The sequence below is a fragment of the Anomalospiza imberbis genome, chromosome 1 (genome assembly GCF_031753505.1).
Source record: "Anomalospiza imberbis isolate Cuckoo-Finch-1a 21T00152 chromosome 1, ASM3175350v1, whole genome shotgun sequence".
Classification (NCBI taxonomy): Eukaryota; Metazoa; Chordata; class Aves; order Passeriformes; family Viduidae; genus Anomalospiza; species Anomalospiza imberbis.
Window position 1 is genome coordinate 124,843,133 of NC_089681.1, and position 18,307 is coordinate 124,861,439.

Here is an 18,307-nt window from a genome sequence, read left to right on the forward strand (position 1 = left end):
AAAAAAAAAAAAAAAAAAAAAAAAAAACAACAAAAAAAACCCCACAAAGCACAGGAGAGGAATCCAAATCATGTTTGACATTTTTGGATCAAATAAAACTGTTCACCATTAAAGATATATTTCTGTCAATCCATCTCCAGATCAGTAGAACAAGACAGAACCAGATCTTTCCATCTCTTCAAGCTCTTATCTAAACAAAGGAAAGTAGTCCTTAAAGGTTGCTGTTCTCCCATTTACAGTGTTCCATACAGGACTTGAACAATTGTAACAATGGTTATGACAACTCTGGGATGGAAAAATGACTCCATGAAAAAGAAAATAGCAAGCATGACTGTAGTTATTTTCCCACCTAAACTTAGTTTAAAAAAATAATCCTTTCTAAAGAGATCCACAAGCTGAAACAAAAACCTTCTACACACAAAGACCACCATTTATTATCCAAATCAGAAAACAGGTGTAGCACTCATGAATATCCAATAGTTTTCTCCAAGACAAACATTAAAAATATCCCACTAAGTTGTTGCAAAACGTCTGTGTAAGGCTATTTGTAACATTTGAGTATTATGAATGTTCTGAATGTTCCAAAGTCATGTTATTTGTTGCCCAGTTTTTAAAGATTTGGTTTTTTCAGCAATGATGGCTAGTTAAAGTAACTTTGCAGATAGGTATAACTGGGTCTGTCTGGGATGGAGTTAATTTTCATTATAGCATCCCAGCCATACAGCTCTGTGCTTTGGGTTTGTGGATAAAACAGTGCTGATAACATACCAATGTTTTGGCTAATGCTGACTAGTGTTCACATAGCACGAGAGGTTTCCTTTTTCATTGCCTCTTCCCGCTTTGTGTCTCCCCAAACCTGCAGGGCCTAGGCTGTTAGTGGTCAAGAAGCTGGGAGACGACACAGCAGGACAGATGCTCCCAGCTGACAAAAGGGCTATTCCATATGGGATCATGCAGAGCAATAAAAGCTCAGGAAAAAGAGGAAGGCTAACCAGGGTTATGGGTATATCTTCCTATTGTAAACACCTGCCTGCTGCAAGGAAATAAATTTCTTATTTTGTTTTTGCTTGTGAACACAGCTTTGCTTCTTGTATTAAAAAGTCTTCGTCCTGACCCAAGTTTTCTTGCTTTTGTCCCAGTTCTTTCCACCATCCTACTGGGAGGGAAGAGCACACGAGCAATGGCGTGGGGGCTCACCTGGTGGCAGGAACTGACCCACCACAACAGCCCAAGTTTGGACTCAGTTACTTCAGTAGTTCAGTGAGACAACACTAATTCATTCACATATGGTGTTCAGCTTTCAGATACTCAATTTTATTACAGACTTAACACAATAAAACATAGTATAAAAAAGTAGATTGCAAAGTCTTCACATCATGGAATGCCAAGTTACAAAAATTGAAGTCATATACTTGAAAATACATGAAAGCTAGTGGGAAAATATGGTGAGATAGAAGGAAAGCTTGTGAGAGACAGAGAAAAAGGGGAGAAAAATACTAAGTCAGTTAAAAAATATATATACGTGATCCAAGCTTTTTAAATAGAAAATTTAATTTCATTCTTTGAGTCAAACAATCCTGTCTAGAAACATATTCATAATGAAGTTAGGTCCAGATTTTGAACCTCTGAATAACAAGATCCCTTATGCCCCAGTTAGCTTAGGTTAACATAGCTTCTGTGTCCTACAAGTCATTCCAAAATACTCTTTGACTTCTAGAGTGTTTATCATGCTTTACTGGATAGATTGTTTGCTAACACTTACAAGAACATTTGAAGTTACAAAAATAGTTATCACTCATTAGTATTTCTATACATATCTCAAGCTATTATATGCACACTCTGTACATTGGATGTTAACAGCAGTTAAATTCACTTCCTTAAATCAAACAAAAGAACTAAATCACAGTCAGTCAGACCCAAAATACTCAGGCACCATAATACACTTACACATGTGGTACTAAACATCCCTGCCCATGCAAAGCAAAAGCAGTTTCAGTACCCAGGAAACACATGCATCCAAGTTGTAGGACCCTTGTGATGGCTGGAGGAGAGTATGAGGATCAGGATGTTACTCCCACTGAACAGTCTCCCACTAGACTGAAGGGCTCTCCACATGAAGTGTGCAGATCCCATGCAGACTGGTTTTCCTGGCCAACAGGCCTGCCTACCCATGGAAAAGCAGATTTACATGACAAAAGCTGTAGGTAGAACTACCCCAAAATAACCCTATGGTAATGATCAGAATTCCTGAGCTAAACATAAAGCAGGAAGATGACTTCTGAAGTGGAACAAACACTGGCAGTTTGCCACTGCTAAATAATTGCTCTCAATTTTGCAATCTTTTGTCTGGGACCTATTTCTCCTTTACTGGGCCAAATGAAAAAAACGACGTTTTGGTCATGACCAGGGCCATCACTAACAAATATTTTGCTGGTTACAAGTAGTCCATTGCTGAAGGAAATAGGTTGCACTTGCATTATTTATCCTTCCCTTTCAGTAGTGGAAAGCCTGGAAGCATTACTAGGGTTGCGACATTTTGTTAGACAGGCAAGTAAAAAATTTAGTTCTTAGAGGTACCATTGCTGGTCTTTTTAATCTCTTAACTCTACAAGTGCATTTCAGCTGACGTGAAGCTTCCTGCAGCTGCCCAACTCTGGGACAAGTCACCCATTTCAGAAGGTGCCGTCTGGGAACAGACAGATGTCTTGCTATAGATTGGAGGGGGTGGAAGAAAAACAAAACCACAACAACCACCCCTCAAAAAAAAGGAAAGAACAAGGGGAAACCTTAAATGCTGAATATGAAATAGCACTATTTCTCTTTTAACATTTTCTGAATATAGAAATATCTCTCATACCACTCCACGCACCATCCTTTCCATCATGAGGGCACAACACTTCAGTCAGGTTAAAGACCCTCATGGTTAAATCCAAGCACTTAGGTTTGGTGTTTAAATGGTTCCCTTTCTAAACCACATGCTAAAATGCCCAGGCATGTTTGCAATGCACTACTATGAAAGAATATATTCACTTGCAGAACTTCAAGGACAATTTGAAGCAAACTCAACTAAAACATGTACTCAAATCTGCCAACATCAGGCTGCAAAACATAAACACTACAATGTTAATATCAAGGTCATGCACACACCAGAAGTGCATTAAGAACTTCAAAGTTCTTAATGTTGAGGAGGAAAAAGATACTTATGGTTTGTCTTCACAAAAGATTGGGAATTAAGCAACCATCCCTATGACATTGAGATGAGTAAAGAAATTATGAATGAACTTCTACAGGCTTTTTCCCACACCAGGAATTCAGGAAAGTCAGGTATTTCATCTTTTAACAAGAGTGCTTCCCTTTAAATCTCTCCAAATAGATATTTGATGGTTAGATCTTTGATGGTTTGGCTCTTGGATGGTTATTTCTTCACTCTTTTATTTTCAAAGCAGTGTATTTGAAATATACAGTAACTTTGTTCTCCAACAGTCAAATAGTCAACATGCTTATGCATTTAAGTGTTCCATACTTAATTCAGTTAAAATTTTGAAATTTTATAGTTACACATAATACATTAAGCTGATTTTCAATAGTGCCATTACAGTGCAACATCTGGACTATATCTTACTGTTTTAAGAAATTACTAACAGAGCTTCCATTTTAAAGTGCAACAGGTTTTGGTAAAGGAATTGCTACAAAGTAGTCAAGTGAAAAGAATTCTACTAGAAATAAGCACACTGAAATACCAGTATAAAGTATTTGAGAGTGTTTGATGACCAGAGGAAGTTACAAGTGAAATATGAATCACTTCAGAAGACACACATAAGAAAAACCAAGAAAAAAAATATTTTTTCAAGTCAGCTTTCTGGAGAGAATAATATTTATTGATTTACAACTGAAATGAAAGGTTTGCCTTTTTTATTTTAAGATTGAGATAAAATAAATGTGAAGAACAAAAGGTCTAGCACGTGGTTCTATACTGACACCTTGTTTACAAAGTTATATAAGCTAATAGTGAGTTCCCTTGCTCCCTTAGCATGTTTCCAAAATTGGTCACATAAAGCAAGTACAAGTTAAATATTCACACAGATGTTTACCTGTTTATCTGATGGGATCATATATTAAAATCAGTAGATGACTTGAAATACTTGCCTTATTTGGTTAGTAATATGCTGACAGTTGTGCAAGGGAATACAAGCACTTGGAGCCTTAAGCCTTTTATTCTCTCATTAGTGACTTAATTTGAGAATTCAATAGGATTTTTAACCCACAGTTTGTTTCTTAAGATGAGAACTCTTCATCATTCAGTAAGTCTATCACAAATTGATGTTTAGCTATCCTAAAGGAAAAAAACTGAGTTTTATCCTCTTTCTTCCAACACATACATGGAAAGAGTAACTCCACGCAATTCTTCAACTTAAATCAGAGAATGCCAAGCACTTCATGCAAGGTTAAGAACCACAGATTTAAGTATTGATTTTGCTCAGCATGTCCACCAAAATTTCAAAAGCCAGTTTGAGTCTCAACATTGCATAAAGTTAACTTACCCCCTGCCATGCTTGTGCAAAAGCAGCATTCATTACTGTCACCAAATAATTTGATCATTGTGCGATTCCAGTTATTTTAGATTACTTTTCATCCTTGGAAGAAAAATTTGGTTTAAATCAATATAACTATCTGCCTACAGCTGTTTTCTCCTTTTTCTATTTCAAAAACCACAAACAACAACCCCCAAACAAAAACTACACTCCAGTATGTAAATATTTAAGCCTAGAGGAAAAGAGCCTGTGTCACTTGCTGGCAGACTTTAGTTCTGATATTATTTAAACCAGAATTCGCTCCCTACTTGCCATTATTAGCATACCTTTATACAAGAGGTATCATGAGTTTACCTTTCTGCTTCTAGCCACCTCCCCACTCTTCTGGTCTTTAGTTATCACCTGTATCTTTTCAGGCTATCAGACAAGCTTATAAATGCATTTTAGCAGCTACAGGACTGAACCTCATCTAAACTCTAGAAAGGTGAGTCAGCTGTGGACAAGTGTCCCTCATGACTGTAAGCTGTAATAAAGAATGATTACTTTTAAGGGCCCAAAATTAAGAATAATCCTCAGAATATAACTACAATAAGTCATCTCAATTGACTATTCTAGTTACAGAAGTTCTCTAAAGGCAAAAGACGAAGTCTTCATCTTATCAACAACTATATGACAACAGCTATATGACAATTGAGGTTCCAAAGGTTTTCACAGACTCTAGAGTAAGTGCTCATAGCAATTCACATAGAGGAGGGGGGGGTTATTATGGTTACTTAACAACTCTTAAATCAGTCTTACATCACCCACATTTTTTCCCCACCCACCCCCTTAGGTCCATCTAAGGGAGGCCAGCAAAGAAGAGAATAATGTAGACATGTATCTTCACTGAAGTACTGGAGCATCAGAGGTCGTTAGTGGCAAGTTACTCAGAAGCCTTTTTCTATTGTGTTTATTGCCAATTCATTTTGTGTAGCTTATTTCCAGGAGATAGGCAGCACAAAAACAGTAATACCCATTTAAAAAAATACATTATTCATTACAATGCAACAGTCTCAATAGTACCTTCTTACAGCTGCATCTCACATAATTCAGAAATAAAACAATCCTGATCTAACTAATTAAAAAGTTAGCCCTCAGAACAGTCAGCCTTCACGAGTCAAACAACTTTGGATCCAAAGTTTGTAATCATCATGATTGACAACTACCCCAGAAATTCGCATGTGCAAACTGTGCTACAGAAACTATTTTGTGCTGTCAGTCAGTAATCTCACAATTACATCAGCATTTACTCCTACAGAAAGAATTTCTTCATGTTCCCTTACATATCTTTGATGTGACCGTTAAGTGCTCTGGAGGTACAGATAACTACTGCATTTGCTTTACTGAGCCTGCGCAAGAAATAAACACAACCCAACATATTAACACTTAAAAGTTGCTTAGGTACATAATATATTAAAACAGTAAAAATTCACAAAAATTTACACCAAGCTCTCCAAACCCATGCTCAAAGCTTCCCACCTAGTTCCAACTGCGCAATCTTGATTTTAATACCTGTTCTAAAAAGCTTACTAAAAAACAGACTGGTAAAGTCTTGTTTATTTTCTAGAGTCGTGCATTTTTCCTTTGTCAGTAATTGTTGTGGGGGTTGTTTCTTGTTTAGTTTTTAAACCCAGCTTTAAATCCAACAAAATATATTCTCCTTATAACATTCCAGAGGTAGCAAGAGGGAATATGAATGAAAAGGTGCCAGATTCTGCCCATTCAACTATAGTGTCATCCAAGAGAGCTTTCCTGGCTTTCATATTCTGCATGTCACCTCTAACCATGGATAGCAAATAAAGTGTAGAATCCCAAAATAAAGAGCTACTGCCACTGGGTTACTAATAGAAATTTCATACCCAGACACCTCAAAGTAATCTCGTTATTTAAGTAGTAACATTGCATTTTCAATAGTCAAATATCAAGAACTGAAGAATAAACTGAAAATTTATGAGTATTACTTTTTAAAAATGCTCATTAGTGACACATTTCACCTAAACACAGACATACACACAGTTACTCTAAGTTGATGTACCACACTGTAAGGAAAAGTCCCAGCTCTGTTCAAGAATCTGATATTCTCCCTCTCCCCCCCACCACACAACTTGACAGAAGTGCTTACAGTAACAGAAAGCAAACTGAAGGGGAAAACACAACATTTAACAAGTGCACCTATTTACAATTTGCACCTTTCCCTCCTTGCATCTAAAGTGTACTGATTTCCATGTTTGCTATGATGTACATCGCATGTACTCTCCACTCCATGGAACACCAGTTCTATCCAAAGGATCTCTGCAAGCACCAACTGCAGTCATTCCACACCAACCTACAGGTGCTTTTACTGTGGAGGCTGAAGGACATTTAAATATTCTGACTGGCCCAGCTGGTAGGTCGTGTTTCCTCCACAGTCCACATACTGGTATCTCTCCTGGGATATTTGCTCAGGGTGGCCTAAGTACGAGGTTGTCACCGTCACTCTTAAAAAGACAGAAGAGAAGAGATTTTGAGTTTCCTAGTCTAAAAATCACTGTGTTTATATTACTAGGGTTATTAAGGAAAAGGTTTTGGAACAAAATATGTTCTAAATAAATTTAAGAACGTTACTGGTTTACCATTATAGATTTTTACCACATGAGAGACATCTGGTTCCTTCTCCTAAAGATGCTAAAGCTGAGATTTACTTGTAATGTTTATTACTACAAATAATATTTCTTGTTTGTGATAAGAAAGCCTTAAGCCTTAAGGCTTAAACTACAAGCCATGCTGTATCTACTCTAAAGATACGCCCCAGTCTCTCACCAACAAAAGACCCCACCATTCTGAAATTTATGCAAAGTCACAAAAAAGCACTGTCACAAAGCAGTCTCTGGCAGAGTACTAAAACCATGAACTCCTTCAAGATCAAAATTCTCAGTGAGTTTTGAACAGTGGCTGATACACAAAGTAATTTTAAAGTTTTTGAGACATTAGTAGCTCCATGGCTACAGCCCAGCTGCACAGCAGATACAGTAACAATCCAGTCTTTACACCACCAGAACCTGTCAAAAGACAGTTTACTTTCTGTAACTATAAAGCTACTACACTAAAAAGCAAGTTGACTTCATTTTATCTATGATGCAAAGACTCCAGGATCAAGTATTTGAATATTATTTTAATGAGAATTACATGGCTTCTGAAATTGTTTCTCACACATAGGAAGACTACCATACTTACTGCATCATCACTACTATGTTATGTACTTTGATAGATGGTAAAGTACAGAAGTCACTGCAAAAGAGAATAACAATTGTTAGATTCACATCAAAGTTTTCCAGGGTAATTATCTGAAAATCAAGACTTCTAGTTTCAACTGGAAATCCTGCTGTCTGTATACAGACTACAGAGCTGCTGTCAAGGGCAACAGAATCATTTGCCAGTGACTGTATGCTCACCTGGACCCACTTCTACATACACAATCTTATTTTCACAAGTACTGTCTTCACATGTGTTTGCTTTCATGTAATGCTTGCCAACACAAGTGTCCCCAGAAAGCGTTCATTCCATCTTCCAGAAGCTAACCAAGGTAAACCTGAGCCACTACATTTAAAGCCTGTCAGTATCACTTTGTCACCTTTGTTTTTGCACTCATCCACTTCTATATTATGCCAAGTAACCTTTAACCAACATACAGAGATTCCAAAGTCAAGGTTATTGTTCTCTTGCAAGATAACCTTTTCAGACTTACATTTTCTGACACATGTCTACATACCAGTTTAAAGAGCACTATTTAAGTGCATACTTTTAATCCCTAATTCTTAAATCATTGCTCTTGGTCAGGTATTTATCAGCTCTAGAATGAAAAGCATGTGAGCAGTGCAGTAAGATTTCTTGGCAGCCACCGACAATATCTGCATGCCTTTGTCATTCTTTCCTCCTGAACCAACAAAAATAAAATATAAGCAACAAGTGAACTCAGCTTATCCAAATTTTAAGAAAATACAACATTATCCTGAGTTCTATGAAGCCTATTTATGAAGTTTATTTATTCCTCATGCATCCAAAGTATGAGCAGATTCACAATATTCAGTGTTTACATAAAGCTACCTTATATACTTTTTTAAAAGGTGAGAGGTTCAACATTTTCTTTTGAAGTTTGTGCCTCTCAGTGTTACACACCTATTTCACTTTATTTCAACAATTCAAAGCAACAAGGTTTTCTCCCACCCCAAAGCAGCTGGCATCACTAGAACAGCACACAGACCTCAAGACTCAATAGTTAACTTTTTCTGTTCAATCTTGATTTCAGTGTAAGAGAACCAAAATTGGGGTTTGTGACCAAGATATAATGAGGGAACAGTCTGTTGGACAAATGTATTTTCAGAAGCTATGAATAAAACCACTCAAAGGGCAGGCTGTAAACACTGCTCACCATTATATACACAACATGTGAAGACAAGCCTCTAATTTGCATACCACGAAACACAAATTTCCTTCTATTGCAGAGAAAGTTGTGGGAAAGTTGCTAGAGAATTTGTTAGGGGAACACAACTGCACTCTCATCCCTAAAGCAGCAGTTCTAACTAGTGCCAAGGCCTAAAATACTGAAACGGAGATACCATTTAAAAGGCTTCTAGGCAGGTACAGAAAGCCACTACATGCTAATCGAGCAATTGTGGTTTATCTATCTTCCAGTACTACTAAACTTAAAGAAAATGCCCCAGCATCTTTCCAAACAGATTCCTGCTAACTTTGGAAAAAGTTGTTTTTTAACAGCACTGCAACTTTTTAAAAGATCCATGTGATATTTACAAGTGAGTACACTTACTACATGTAGCTCATTTCATCTTGTATGACTGTGGGCACCATATAATCAATCTAAAAGAAAACCACAATAAAAAAAACAATGAAAACACCAGTAAGTAGATTTATATATGAAGATTAACACATGTTTAACTTTGAAAGCCTAAGCTACTTACCTGTTTCATATCCAGCGGACCAATGTTGGTGATGTTGTTTAACCGTGCTTTGCCAATAACGGTTTTTGAAAACTGAACTTGGGCTGTGATATTTGCCACTTCAACAGAGTAGTAGTTGTTATTCGTTATATTAAGTGTGTTCTGAAAAAAACCCCACAAAACAGTAACAGCTATCCATTCTGTGTATCTCGATAAGCAAGTATTTTGAATCTCGTACATGAGACAGCAATATCAGAAATTCTGCAAGTAGATTTTCCTGCCTGTGAGGACTGCAGAGAGGAGTAGGGTCACCATCACTTCTGAGTTTGTTTAGTGAATATATTGAGTAACACAAACTTCTGCACAACTTTCCTGGTAACAGCCCTCCACTTCAAATCCTGCATTTCCTTCCTATCCTCAATTATTCCTTCCAGGAAATTTAGCTATCAAAGGACCTCTTTCTCCCATAGCAGCTTTGCTTTATTTAAAATGAAGAACTCTACCAAAAGTCTTTAGGCAAACCTGTATGAAGAAATCAAGAACTATCTGGGAAAACCTCCTATAAGTTTTAAGGTGGATAAGAAAGTATTTTTCCTCAACACCAATTCTGACAGAGGCATAATATCAGGGCAGTAGCAAATAGCATTCCTACATACACACACTACACTTCAGACATATTCCAAAAGTAACAATGAGAACGGCAAAGTTACTGTTCCCTTAAAAAACAGAATACCCAGTGTCAGTTTGAAACTACATCTCTATTAGCTATAGCTACAGGAACCAGCCACAGCAGGCTCAGTTACATTTTTCAAACTGGTCACTGACTCTAGTTCTTAAGGCACCAACTAAGCTTTTCAGCCAGACCACAGTTTCTACGTACATTAAACTCTCAAAGCAGAAGCTCCTATTGTATTCATGCATTACAAACACCCAGAAAGTCAGACTTACCGTAATATTTAGATAGATTATCCGCCTTTCCTGTTCATAAGTGACATATACTGACTTCACACCAATGTACTGAACATCAATCGAGCGAGGAAACAAGAAAAATACAGCCAGCCCAGAGAGCAGTAAACACACAGTTACAGAAGCAGTCACATAGAGCTTTCTGGAGGGAAAAAAAAACACAATTCAGAGTCAAAAGCACATTAAAAAACAGTGACATGCTATTTTAAGTGATAAGGAGCAGGACTAGTCAATACAATTAATTCAGTCTATTTCTAGCTGCCATTAGCTTCTAAAAATGGAAAAAAAACCTATGCTGCACTTCACAGCTATGTCTTAAACAGCTGTTACTCTTGCGTAAATATCAGAAATCACACTTCAAATCATGTGGTTATCCCACCATTTGTAACTGCCAAAGGGAAATGGAAGAGGTAAATATTTATATTCTTTGAAACAAATTCACTTCCTCTTAACATTTATTTATAGCACAACTTCCATCATTTTGTGGAAGTCTCACAAAAAACACCCAGAACACAAAATAAAGCTCTTATGACAGAGAATCCCAACTTCCAGGGAAAGTGTTAGGACTTCAGCTAAGGAGCAGGAAATTCACAACCCAGCTAATAGAAAACAGTGTGTTTGTGTGGGTGTGGCTCTGTGTGTGTGTGCACGCGTGCATAGGAGGGTGGGGTGGTGGTAGTGGTGTGAGAGATAATAAAAAAAACCCTCCACAAATAAAAGGATCTACTTCAGCTTCAATTTTGTCAAGATTTGAACACCAAAGTAATATGTTTCATATGTGCACTACCATTACATCAGATATATTATCCAAAATAGTATTATGTGAAACTAATATATTTCTTTTACCTGGCACTCATTTCTGTTTACTTCAAAAATATCAAAACATTAAAAAAATGAAGTAAAAATGAAAACATGACAGAAAAAGAAGAGTATTGCAGTGAACCCCCCAAGTAGATCCTAGAAAAAAAAATTAAATATGCTGTATCATAAGTTGTTGATTTTTCTAGCTGCAAAAATCAGAATGTTACAAATTAATTTAAGGTGACTTATTTTGTAGTAGTGGCTCTTAAGATGCTACCAATTAACTCAAACTCTAACAGTGAAGATGTATCTGCTTAGATCAATTAGGATGTTACAGAGATTAAGACATACATCATTACTGTAAACATGAATAGGTCATACAGTATTCCTCAGCTTTGTACTTAGCTAAGATGTATTGTGATGGAAGTATGCACACCTGTTAATAAATAACTCACCAAGAGTTAGAGGTTAAGGCTGATATTACCCACAAGCCCTGTTTTTCCAATAATGAATGCAAGAACGCATTCCAGTGATTTTTTGCTTGATTCTTCTTATTACTATCTCATTTGAATTGCTGAATTTTAACTAGAAGAGAATAATTAACTGTAGATTCAGGTATCACAAACAGCTATTGACTTACGTTCTTCTTGGCCTCAGTCTCTGATCACTGTATGGAATTAAGGCTACCAGCTGATTTTCCTGCCCTGGAAACAAAAACACCCTTTCAGAATTTAAACAAAGAATAAGCATTGTTGCAGCTCTTTTAAACAAAGAGTAACCGTTACAACTTAGTGGCATCAAAGAATAAACACTAAAGATAAACATTTACATTCCAGATAAGGACCCAGGTCGAATGCCACTGTAGCTGATGTCACTTTCTGAAACAGAGCATGGCTTACGCAACATCAAGATGAAAAAACACCAAGTCCACGAGGACCAAAACAGCAATAAATTCTGCCTCTGTGCTGCACACATGACCAGAGGCAGTACTGCTTCTGGCACCACTTCCTGGAGAAAAAGAGATGCAGAACAGCTCTGAGCTATTTATGCCAGACCATATGAACTCATGGGACAAAACATTCAGAAGCTTGAGCAGTAAGAACTGATCCAGGAGGCATTCTGCATGCACTCTTGTGAAAAAGCAGAGGTCAGGTTTGGTTAAAAAATGCCAACAAACAACAAGCCCAAACAGAAACCACCAAAGCTAACAATACAGGTGATCTGGGCAACACAAGCTATGCATACACTGCATTCTGGAAATCAGGAGTACAATTTATCATGGTGTTACTGAGCTACAACACCCTGGAAGTCAAAATAACTATCTACTTTAATTTCTCCATGAGAGTTATGTCACTGGACAGAATTTTTATAGGGGGTATCTTAACAGCAGAACTAAAGAGCGCATGCACAGAGGAGTAGTTGAAAATACGTGTACTACATCTGCCAGTAGAGCTTTTGCTATTTGTTGTGGAACTGTATGAGAACAGAGGCCTCAAGGCCAAGTCAAATCTGCAATTTTTAAGCCAAATGCAGAATTTGATCATCACTTAACTAATCAAGTGCTTGGCAATGATTCCATGCTGAATCACTAAGCTAAGCAAAACGTGCTAGCCAAGCATACAGCAGCATGCAAAACATCAACCTTCTAAAAAGCCTCTACCAATTTAAAACACATTTTCATCTCTACATCAGTGAAGCATCACGTCCTCCTTTCATACATCATACTAAAAGCTAAAGTTGTCCAAGTAACAAAACATAATTTAATAGATTTATTATAGTTTAGCCATCATATCATGTATCAATTATAGTCTTACTAGTCATGATGTTATTCTTAATTTTTCCCCTCTCCCCTCAAATGACCTCCAAACGTGACATTTTTTCTCCTCTAAAATACTAAGGAATGATTACAAACACAATCCTCTTAGCTCTAATAACTCATTTTAAGTTCTAAGTTTAACCACATTATTTCATTACAATGCATAGACAATGAGCATGTTTTTATAGTTACTGCAAAATCTTTAATAAAATAATTAACTAACATTTATTTAAGTATTAGATCCAAGGATTCTACAGTGAAAATAAGAAGCTTTTGAACATTGGAATCCTGCTATTTCTGCACTTTGAGTAAAACGCTCGATTGATATTAACAAGTATTTAAAGCATTTCAAGTTAACAGAACAAACTTTTTTACCCTTTCTGGCTAAGGTAATTTTTAGTTTCATAGCTTTTCCAGGTGTGAAATTTGCTGAATTCAGAGGTATTCCAAGAATACGTTGTAGTAGAAAGTTTAACAGCTAAAACACAGATCTCCTATGGTATTTCAAAGCACTGAGATATTCTATGCTCCCTGGTCCTTCTACAAAGGTGAGATGCAAGTGTTTGTGAACTGTGTCATACCCCAATCTCACCGAAGCACAACATGGCACAGACATCACTCAAGTTGCCTGAGCTGCTGGTGAAAATCAGTTCCAAGAGGCTTTACACCCAATAATCTGTAGTGGATAAGAGGTCTGGTAAAGGAAAACTCAAACATGAAATCATGTCATCAGCTATTCCCCAGTCAAAGGGAAAATCTTACAGCTGAAGCAAAAGGCTGAGCCTTGGCCCACTTGGCCCTCCTTCGACCCAGTTTCAGATATCCCATGTTCTCCTTTCACAGGTCTTTTTATAAATATTTAGGTAGCTTATCATTTAGGACAGAAGCATAACAAAGGAGCATGTTTTACCAAGAGGAAAGGCAAAGGACAAGGGCAAAGCAAACAAAACAGTTAGGTATGAAACTAATGCTTTGTAGCCTACTCCTTCCCAAGGCAGCCAAAGAACCCATATTTTCAGCTCCAAGCTGGAGTTATCCACCTAGCAAGCACCAGTGGGACAAAAGCAGGAAAAATGAAAACGAAGGACACTGGCAGCAGAGAGGGCAAAAAAAATCACTATAAATCAGGGAAGAAGTGTTGCAGCCCAGGTATACTTTTCCATCTCTGTATTTGCCATTTTTGCAGTTAAGTATTGATTCAAATAGTTTAAAATAGTAGTTAAAAAAAGATACAATAAAATGCCATGAAACTAAAGGTTTGCTAATTAAACTTGCAAGAGCTATGGTTATGTGTGGGTTCAAAGCTGAGGAGGAAGAAACAGTTGCATTGTAGAGACAAGGAGATCCAAGTTGTAACAGGCCAGGTGTAACAGCTGACCCAATTTGTTACACTCATCTAGTGTAACAAAATGCTTTGTGCTAATAAAAAGCCAAAAAGATGAGAAAATTTTATCTTGACTTGAAAAGCAATTTGTTACAAATTATTACAATTGCACATGGTTATGATGTAAATTTACAGGTTAAGAAAAGAAATAAAAATAATAAACAAGGAAACTTACCTCGTGGAATTCTTCCTGTTCCCTGGCAGGTTGGGCAGGTGACACTGTCTCTTCCTGTAAATTCCACATAGGGAAACTGTGACACATCTCCACATCTGCTGTCTTCATTGTGCACTTCCGAGTGAACTAAACCATTCCTCACGTTATCAGACACTGAGCTTCCATCATAGCCATCTTCCTTGCATGTATGCATAGGCAGGTGAGAAAGTGATTTTCCCATGTCTAAAAAAAGTCAGAAGGATGTTTGCAGGAAGAATGATTCAAACATGGCTTGCATTTATTTCTCTGCACCAAGTAACTGTTAGTGTGTGGCCACAGTCTGACAAGACTCAGTTCTCCTTTGTTCAGATCCCTTAAGACCTGCAAAGCACTAAGGCCATGTCAAGCTGGAGTCAATTCCAAACTGTAAAGAACCTGAATTAACTGGGAGCTTTGTTCAGATTCTCCAATATGCACAGGTTGAAAGGGGATCAATGAGAGGCTTTAAAGTTAGTACAGTATAACTGCAGGCAAAAGCTGCAACAGCTCTTCCAAAGGCTTGTTACTGTACAGGCTTTAACACAACACACTAATCTTTGTATTATAAAAAAAAATCAACACTGGGCCATAGAAAGCAATTTTGCAATTCTGAGTAAATTCTACACACACGACAGATCCAATTTTAGTAATTTTTTTAGCCTCGACTTGTTTTGAGAACATAGGATTGGCTGTTAGTTTCCAAGCTAAAAATACAGATCACCTGGTATTTAAACTGATGATTCCCTTTAATTCAAAAGAGGACTAGTTCACAGGGAAGTCAAGTGAAAAATGGGAGTTACTTAAACATAGCAGCTGCCAATACACAGCATTTATAAAGACTTGTTTAAAAAAAGAGTATCACTAACAAAAACATTTTTGTTACCTAGGTGTATTTTAATTTTTCCTCATTACTGTAGCTTTTCAGCCATGACACTGAAAATACCTTGAAGCACATAACATTTGAAACTAAAGTTGTAAAAAAGTGCAGTAAGCAGAAACCTCCCCAGTTTGCAACACGTGGGAAAAAATCTCCAAGAGAAAAATCTCCTCTACAGCAATGGCACCGAGTTGTTCAGCCTATCCACATAACCCATTTTAGTTACTTAACACACAGAGACAGAGTCATTCAATTCATCAATTTTTTAGGAATAAAATTGATTAAAATTGATTGATTAATCAATTAATTAACTGATTAAAAAAGAATATGCAAAACTCCATGGGATTTTTTTTTTGTCCATTAAGAGGTATTTTTAGAATGGCAGCTAGGAATTATCATGCTGGTTCACTAAAATAAAGCCCTAAGAGGAAGATTAAAAGAAGTAATTAAGTCAGAATATTTTGAACCAACTACTGAAGACAGAACAGAAATATCTCAATACTGATGGCAATGCAAACACAACACTAATTCATTACATTGCCACAAAGGCTAGGTGAATGTGGGAGAAGGAAAGTAAGTCAACAAATGCCAACTAGTCCCTGTTACTGCCCCAGCAAATATGCAGGATTATTTTTTCCACTTATGTCATTAAACCCTTACAAGCAGGAAAGCTATTTACCCTTCTGCTACTACAGCACTTTTTAAACAATTCTAAGTTTGGGAGCCATCCAATAATGGAAATTGTTGAATTGAAAATTAAAACTACTGAGCTATTGAAAAACAAAAAATCCTGAAAAAGCTGCTGACACTGTTGGCAATTATTTCACATGGGGTTTTTGTTTACTTTTCTCCTTGCAGCTGACCTACAGCCTTCAAGCTACTGAACTTGAATCTTGCAGCTTAGGCAATAGCTGTCACAATTACAAATCTGAAAGCTTAGGGATCATGCTGTTCTGCCACCAGTTCATTCAACACCCACTGACAACTGAAGTGCACCTTCTAGTTTTAGCTTCTTCCAGAAGGAGAAGTTCACACACTCCATGATCACACTATTCACTGTCATGAACCAAAGTGCAGTAGGCAAGGATGACTAGGAACTTCCTTCAAGAGCACATCCTTTATTTGAATTAAAGTACTAATGCAGGTGCATCCTTCAATGCCAACTGTACTTGAGCTTCAATAACTGAATTTAATGGTGACAGAGACTAGGGAGAAACGACTCAGTTCGCAAACAGGAAAAAACAGAACCATCTTCAAGCAAAATTGGATTCACCAACACGTTTTTTCCCCCAGCCAAGCCTGAACCTTATTACAGTTGACCACAAATCAAAAACATGTTGATTTTTTATTCAGCACTTAGAGGCTAAACAGTAGCAACTCTGAAAATATAACATCTCCATATGTCACAGCTTCCATACTGTCACCAAAGGCAGAAATCCTACTTCATGAACAGCTCTGCAGCAGTCTCCCTTGCAACTGATGTTACATTCCCCTTGGACTTAGCTGGGGTTTCCATGAATTCAGTTTGTTAAAATGGGTTCAGTAAATTAAAAATGTGACAAGCGGCTTTTGTTTATGATCGCACCCTTCAACTTTCTGCGTACTGCAGCACAATGGTACATGGACAAAACGCAGTGTCACAAGACAGACTGAACCACCACATCCTGAGCTACATGCAAGACTAGAACTTTGTTTATGAACTCAGTGAAACTTCATAGAGTCAAACTAAATTGTTATACTTCTCCAGCAAGTTAGGTTGATGTTCTTACTCTTTATATGCAAACATATAAACTTGAAATTACCAACCTACTTCTTTTTCAATACAGCATAAGATTTCAAATCGCAACCACCGTATACCCCATCATCTGCGCCTTAACCGCGAACATCGCAAACTCCTCCAAAGCAGGGGACGCGGCAGGGTAAGGCAGTGACTTAGCAGCCACAGGCTTGTCCAGCTCGGGTGGGCACGACCAGCGCTGCCTTTCCCGACGCCTTTACAGACCCACGCCTCGGAACTGCCTGAGCGCTAAGGCGGGCGCTGCCAAATTAAAGGAGTCAAAAATCCTGGGGTTTAGGGATTTTCTCGTCCATCAGCGCTAGCTGCTCTCACAAACATGGCGAAGTTTACAGCCGGCAGCCTTGGACCAAGGCCCGGCGAGCTCGGCTGCTGCTGCGCTGCCCGGCCGGACCCCGGTCCCCGCTTGGCTTGGGGTCTCGACGCAGGAGCCGTCCCGGGGCAGGGGCAGGGGCAGGGGCAAGGCAGGGCAAGGCAAGGCCAGCCCAGTCCCCCGCCCCGCCGCGGGCCTGCCCAGGCCCCGCCGAGGCCCAGGGGCGGCCGCGGCGACCCCCGCCCGGCGCGCAGCTCCGCCAGCGCCCCGCAGCCCCCGCCCGCCGCGGGAGCGCCCTTCGTCCCCACCTGCGGCGCGGGCTCCGCGGGCCGGGCCGGGCCGGGCACGGCACAGCGGCAGGACCGAAGGCTCCGGGAGCGACGCAGCGGCCGGCGCCGAGCCCCGGATCGCGCGTGTGCGCAGCCGCGGGGCGGAGCCGGGCCCATCCCGCCCGGCGGCGGGCGGAGCCGGCTGCGCGCTGCTCTCCTGGCTGCTCGGGCCGGGCCTGAGCTCAGTTGGCCCAAGGGTCGGGCATGGCACGTATGGCGCCGTCCCGAGGGGTGTGCGGCGATCCCGTATCCAGAAGTGGGATCAAGGGTCGGGGAAAGGAAAATAGGGAGGTCGCGCATCCCCGCTTTGCGGCAGAGGGTCTAAAGG

The 18,307-nt window shown here is 38.8% G+C and overlaps 1 protein-coding gene across 2 annotated transcripts; it reads right to left on the bottom strand.

Moving 5' to 3' along the window:
* Nucleotides 1-6,439: 6,439 nt before the first annotated feature.
* TMEM106B (transmembrane protein 106B) lies at nt 6,440-18,080 on the bottom strand. Of its 2 annotated transcripts, none has more exons than XM_068210165.1 (8): nt 17,959-18,080; nt 14,648-14,869; nt 11,913-11,976; nt 10,454-10,613; nt 9,527-9,667; nt 9,376-9,425; nt 7,785-7,838; nt 6,440-7,048 (listed from the first exon to the last, which is right to left on the bottom strand). In XM_068210165.1, exons 2-8 carry the CDS (start codon nt 14,865-14,867, stop codon nt 6,910-6,912), a joined length of 828 nt encoding a protein of 275 aa, XP_068066266.1. In that variant the 5' UTR covers nt 14,868-14,869; nt 17,959-18,080; the 3' UTR covers nt 6,440-6,909. The 2 variants fall into 2 exon arrangements, with proteins under 2 accessions (XP_068066266.1, XP_068066258.1); XM_068210157.1 differs by lacking the exon at nt 17,959-18,080 and adding an exon at nt 15,549-15,637.
* Between the last annotated feature and the right edge of the window lie 227 nt (nt 18,081-18,307).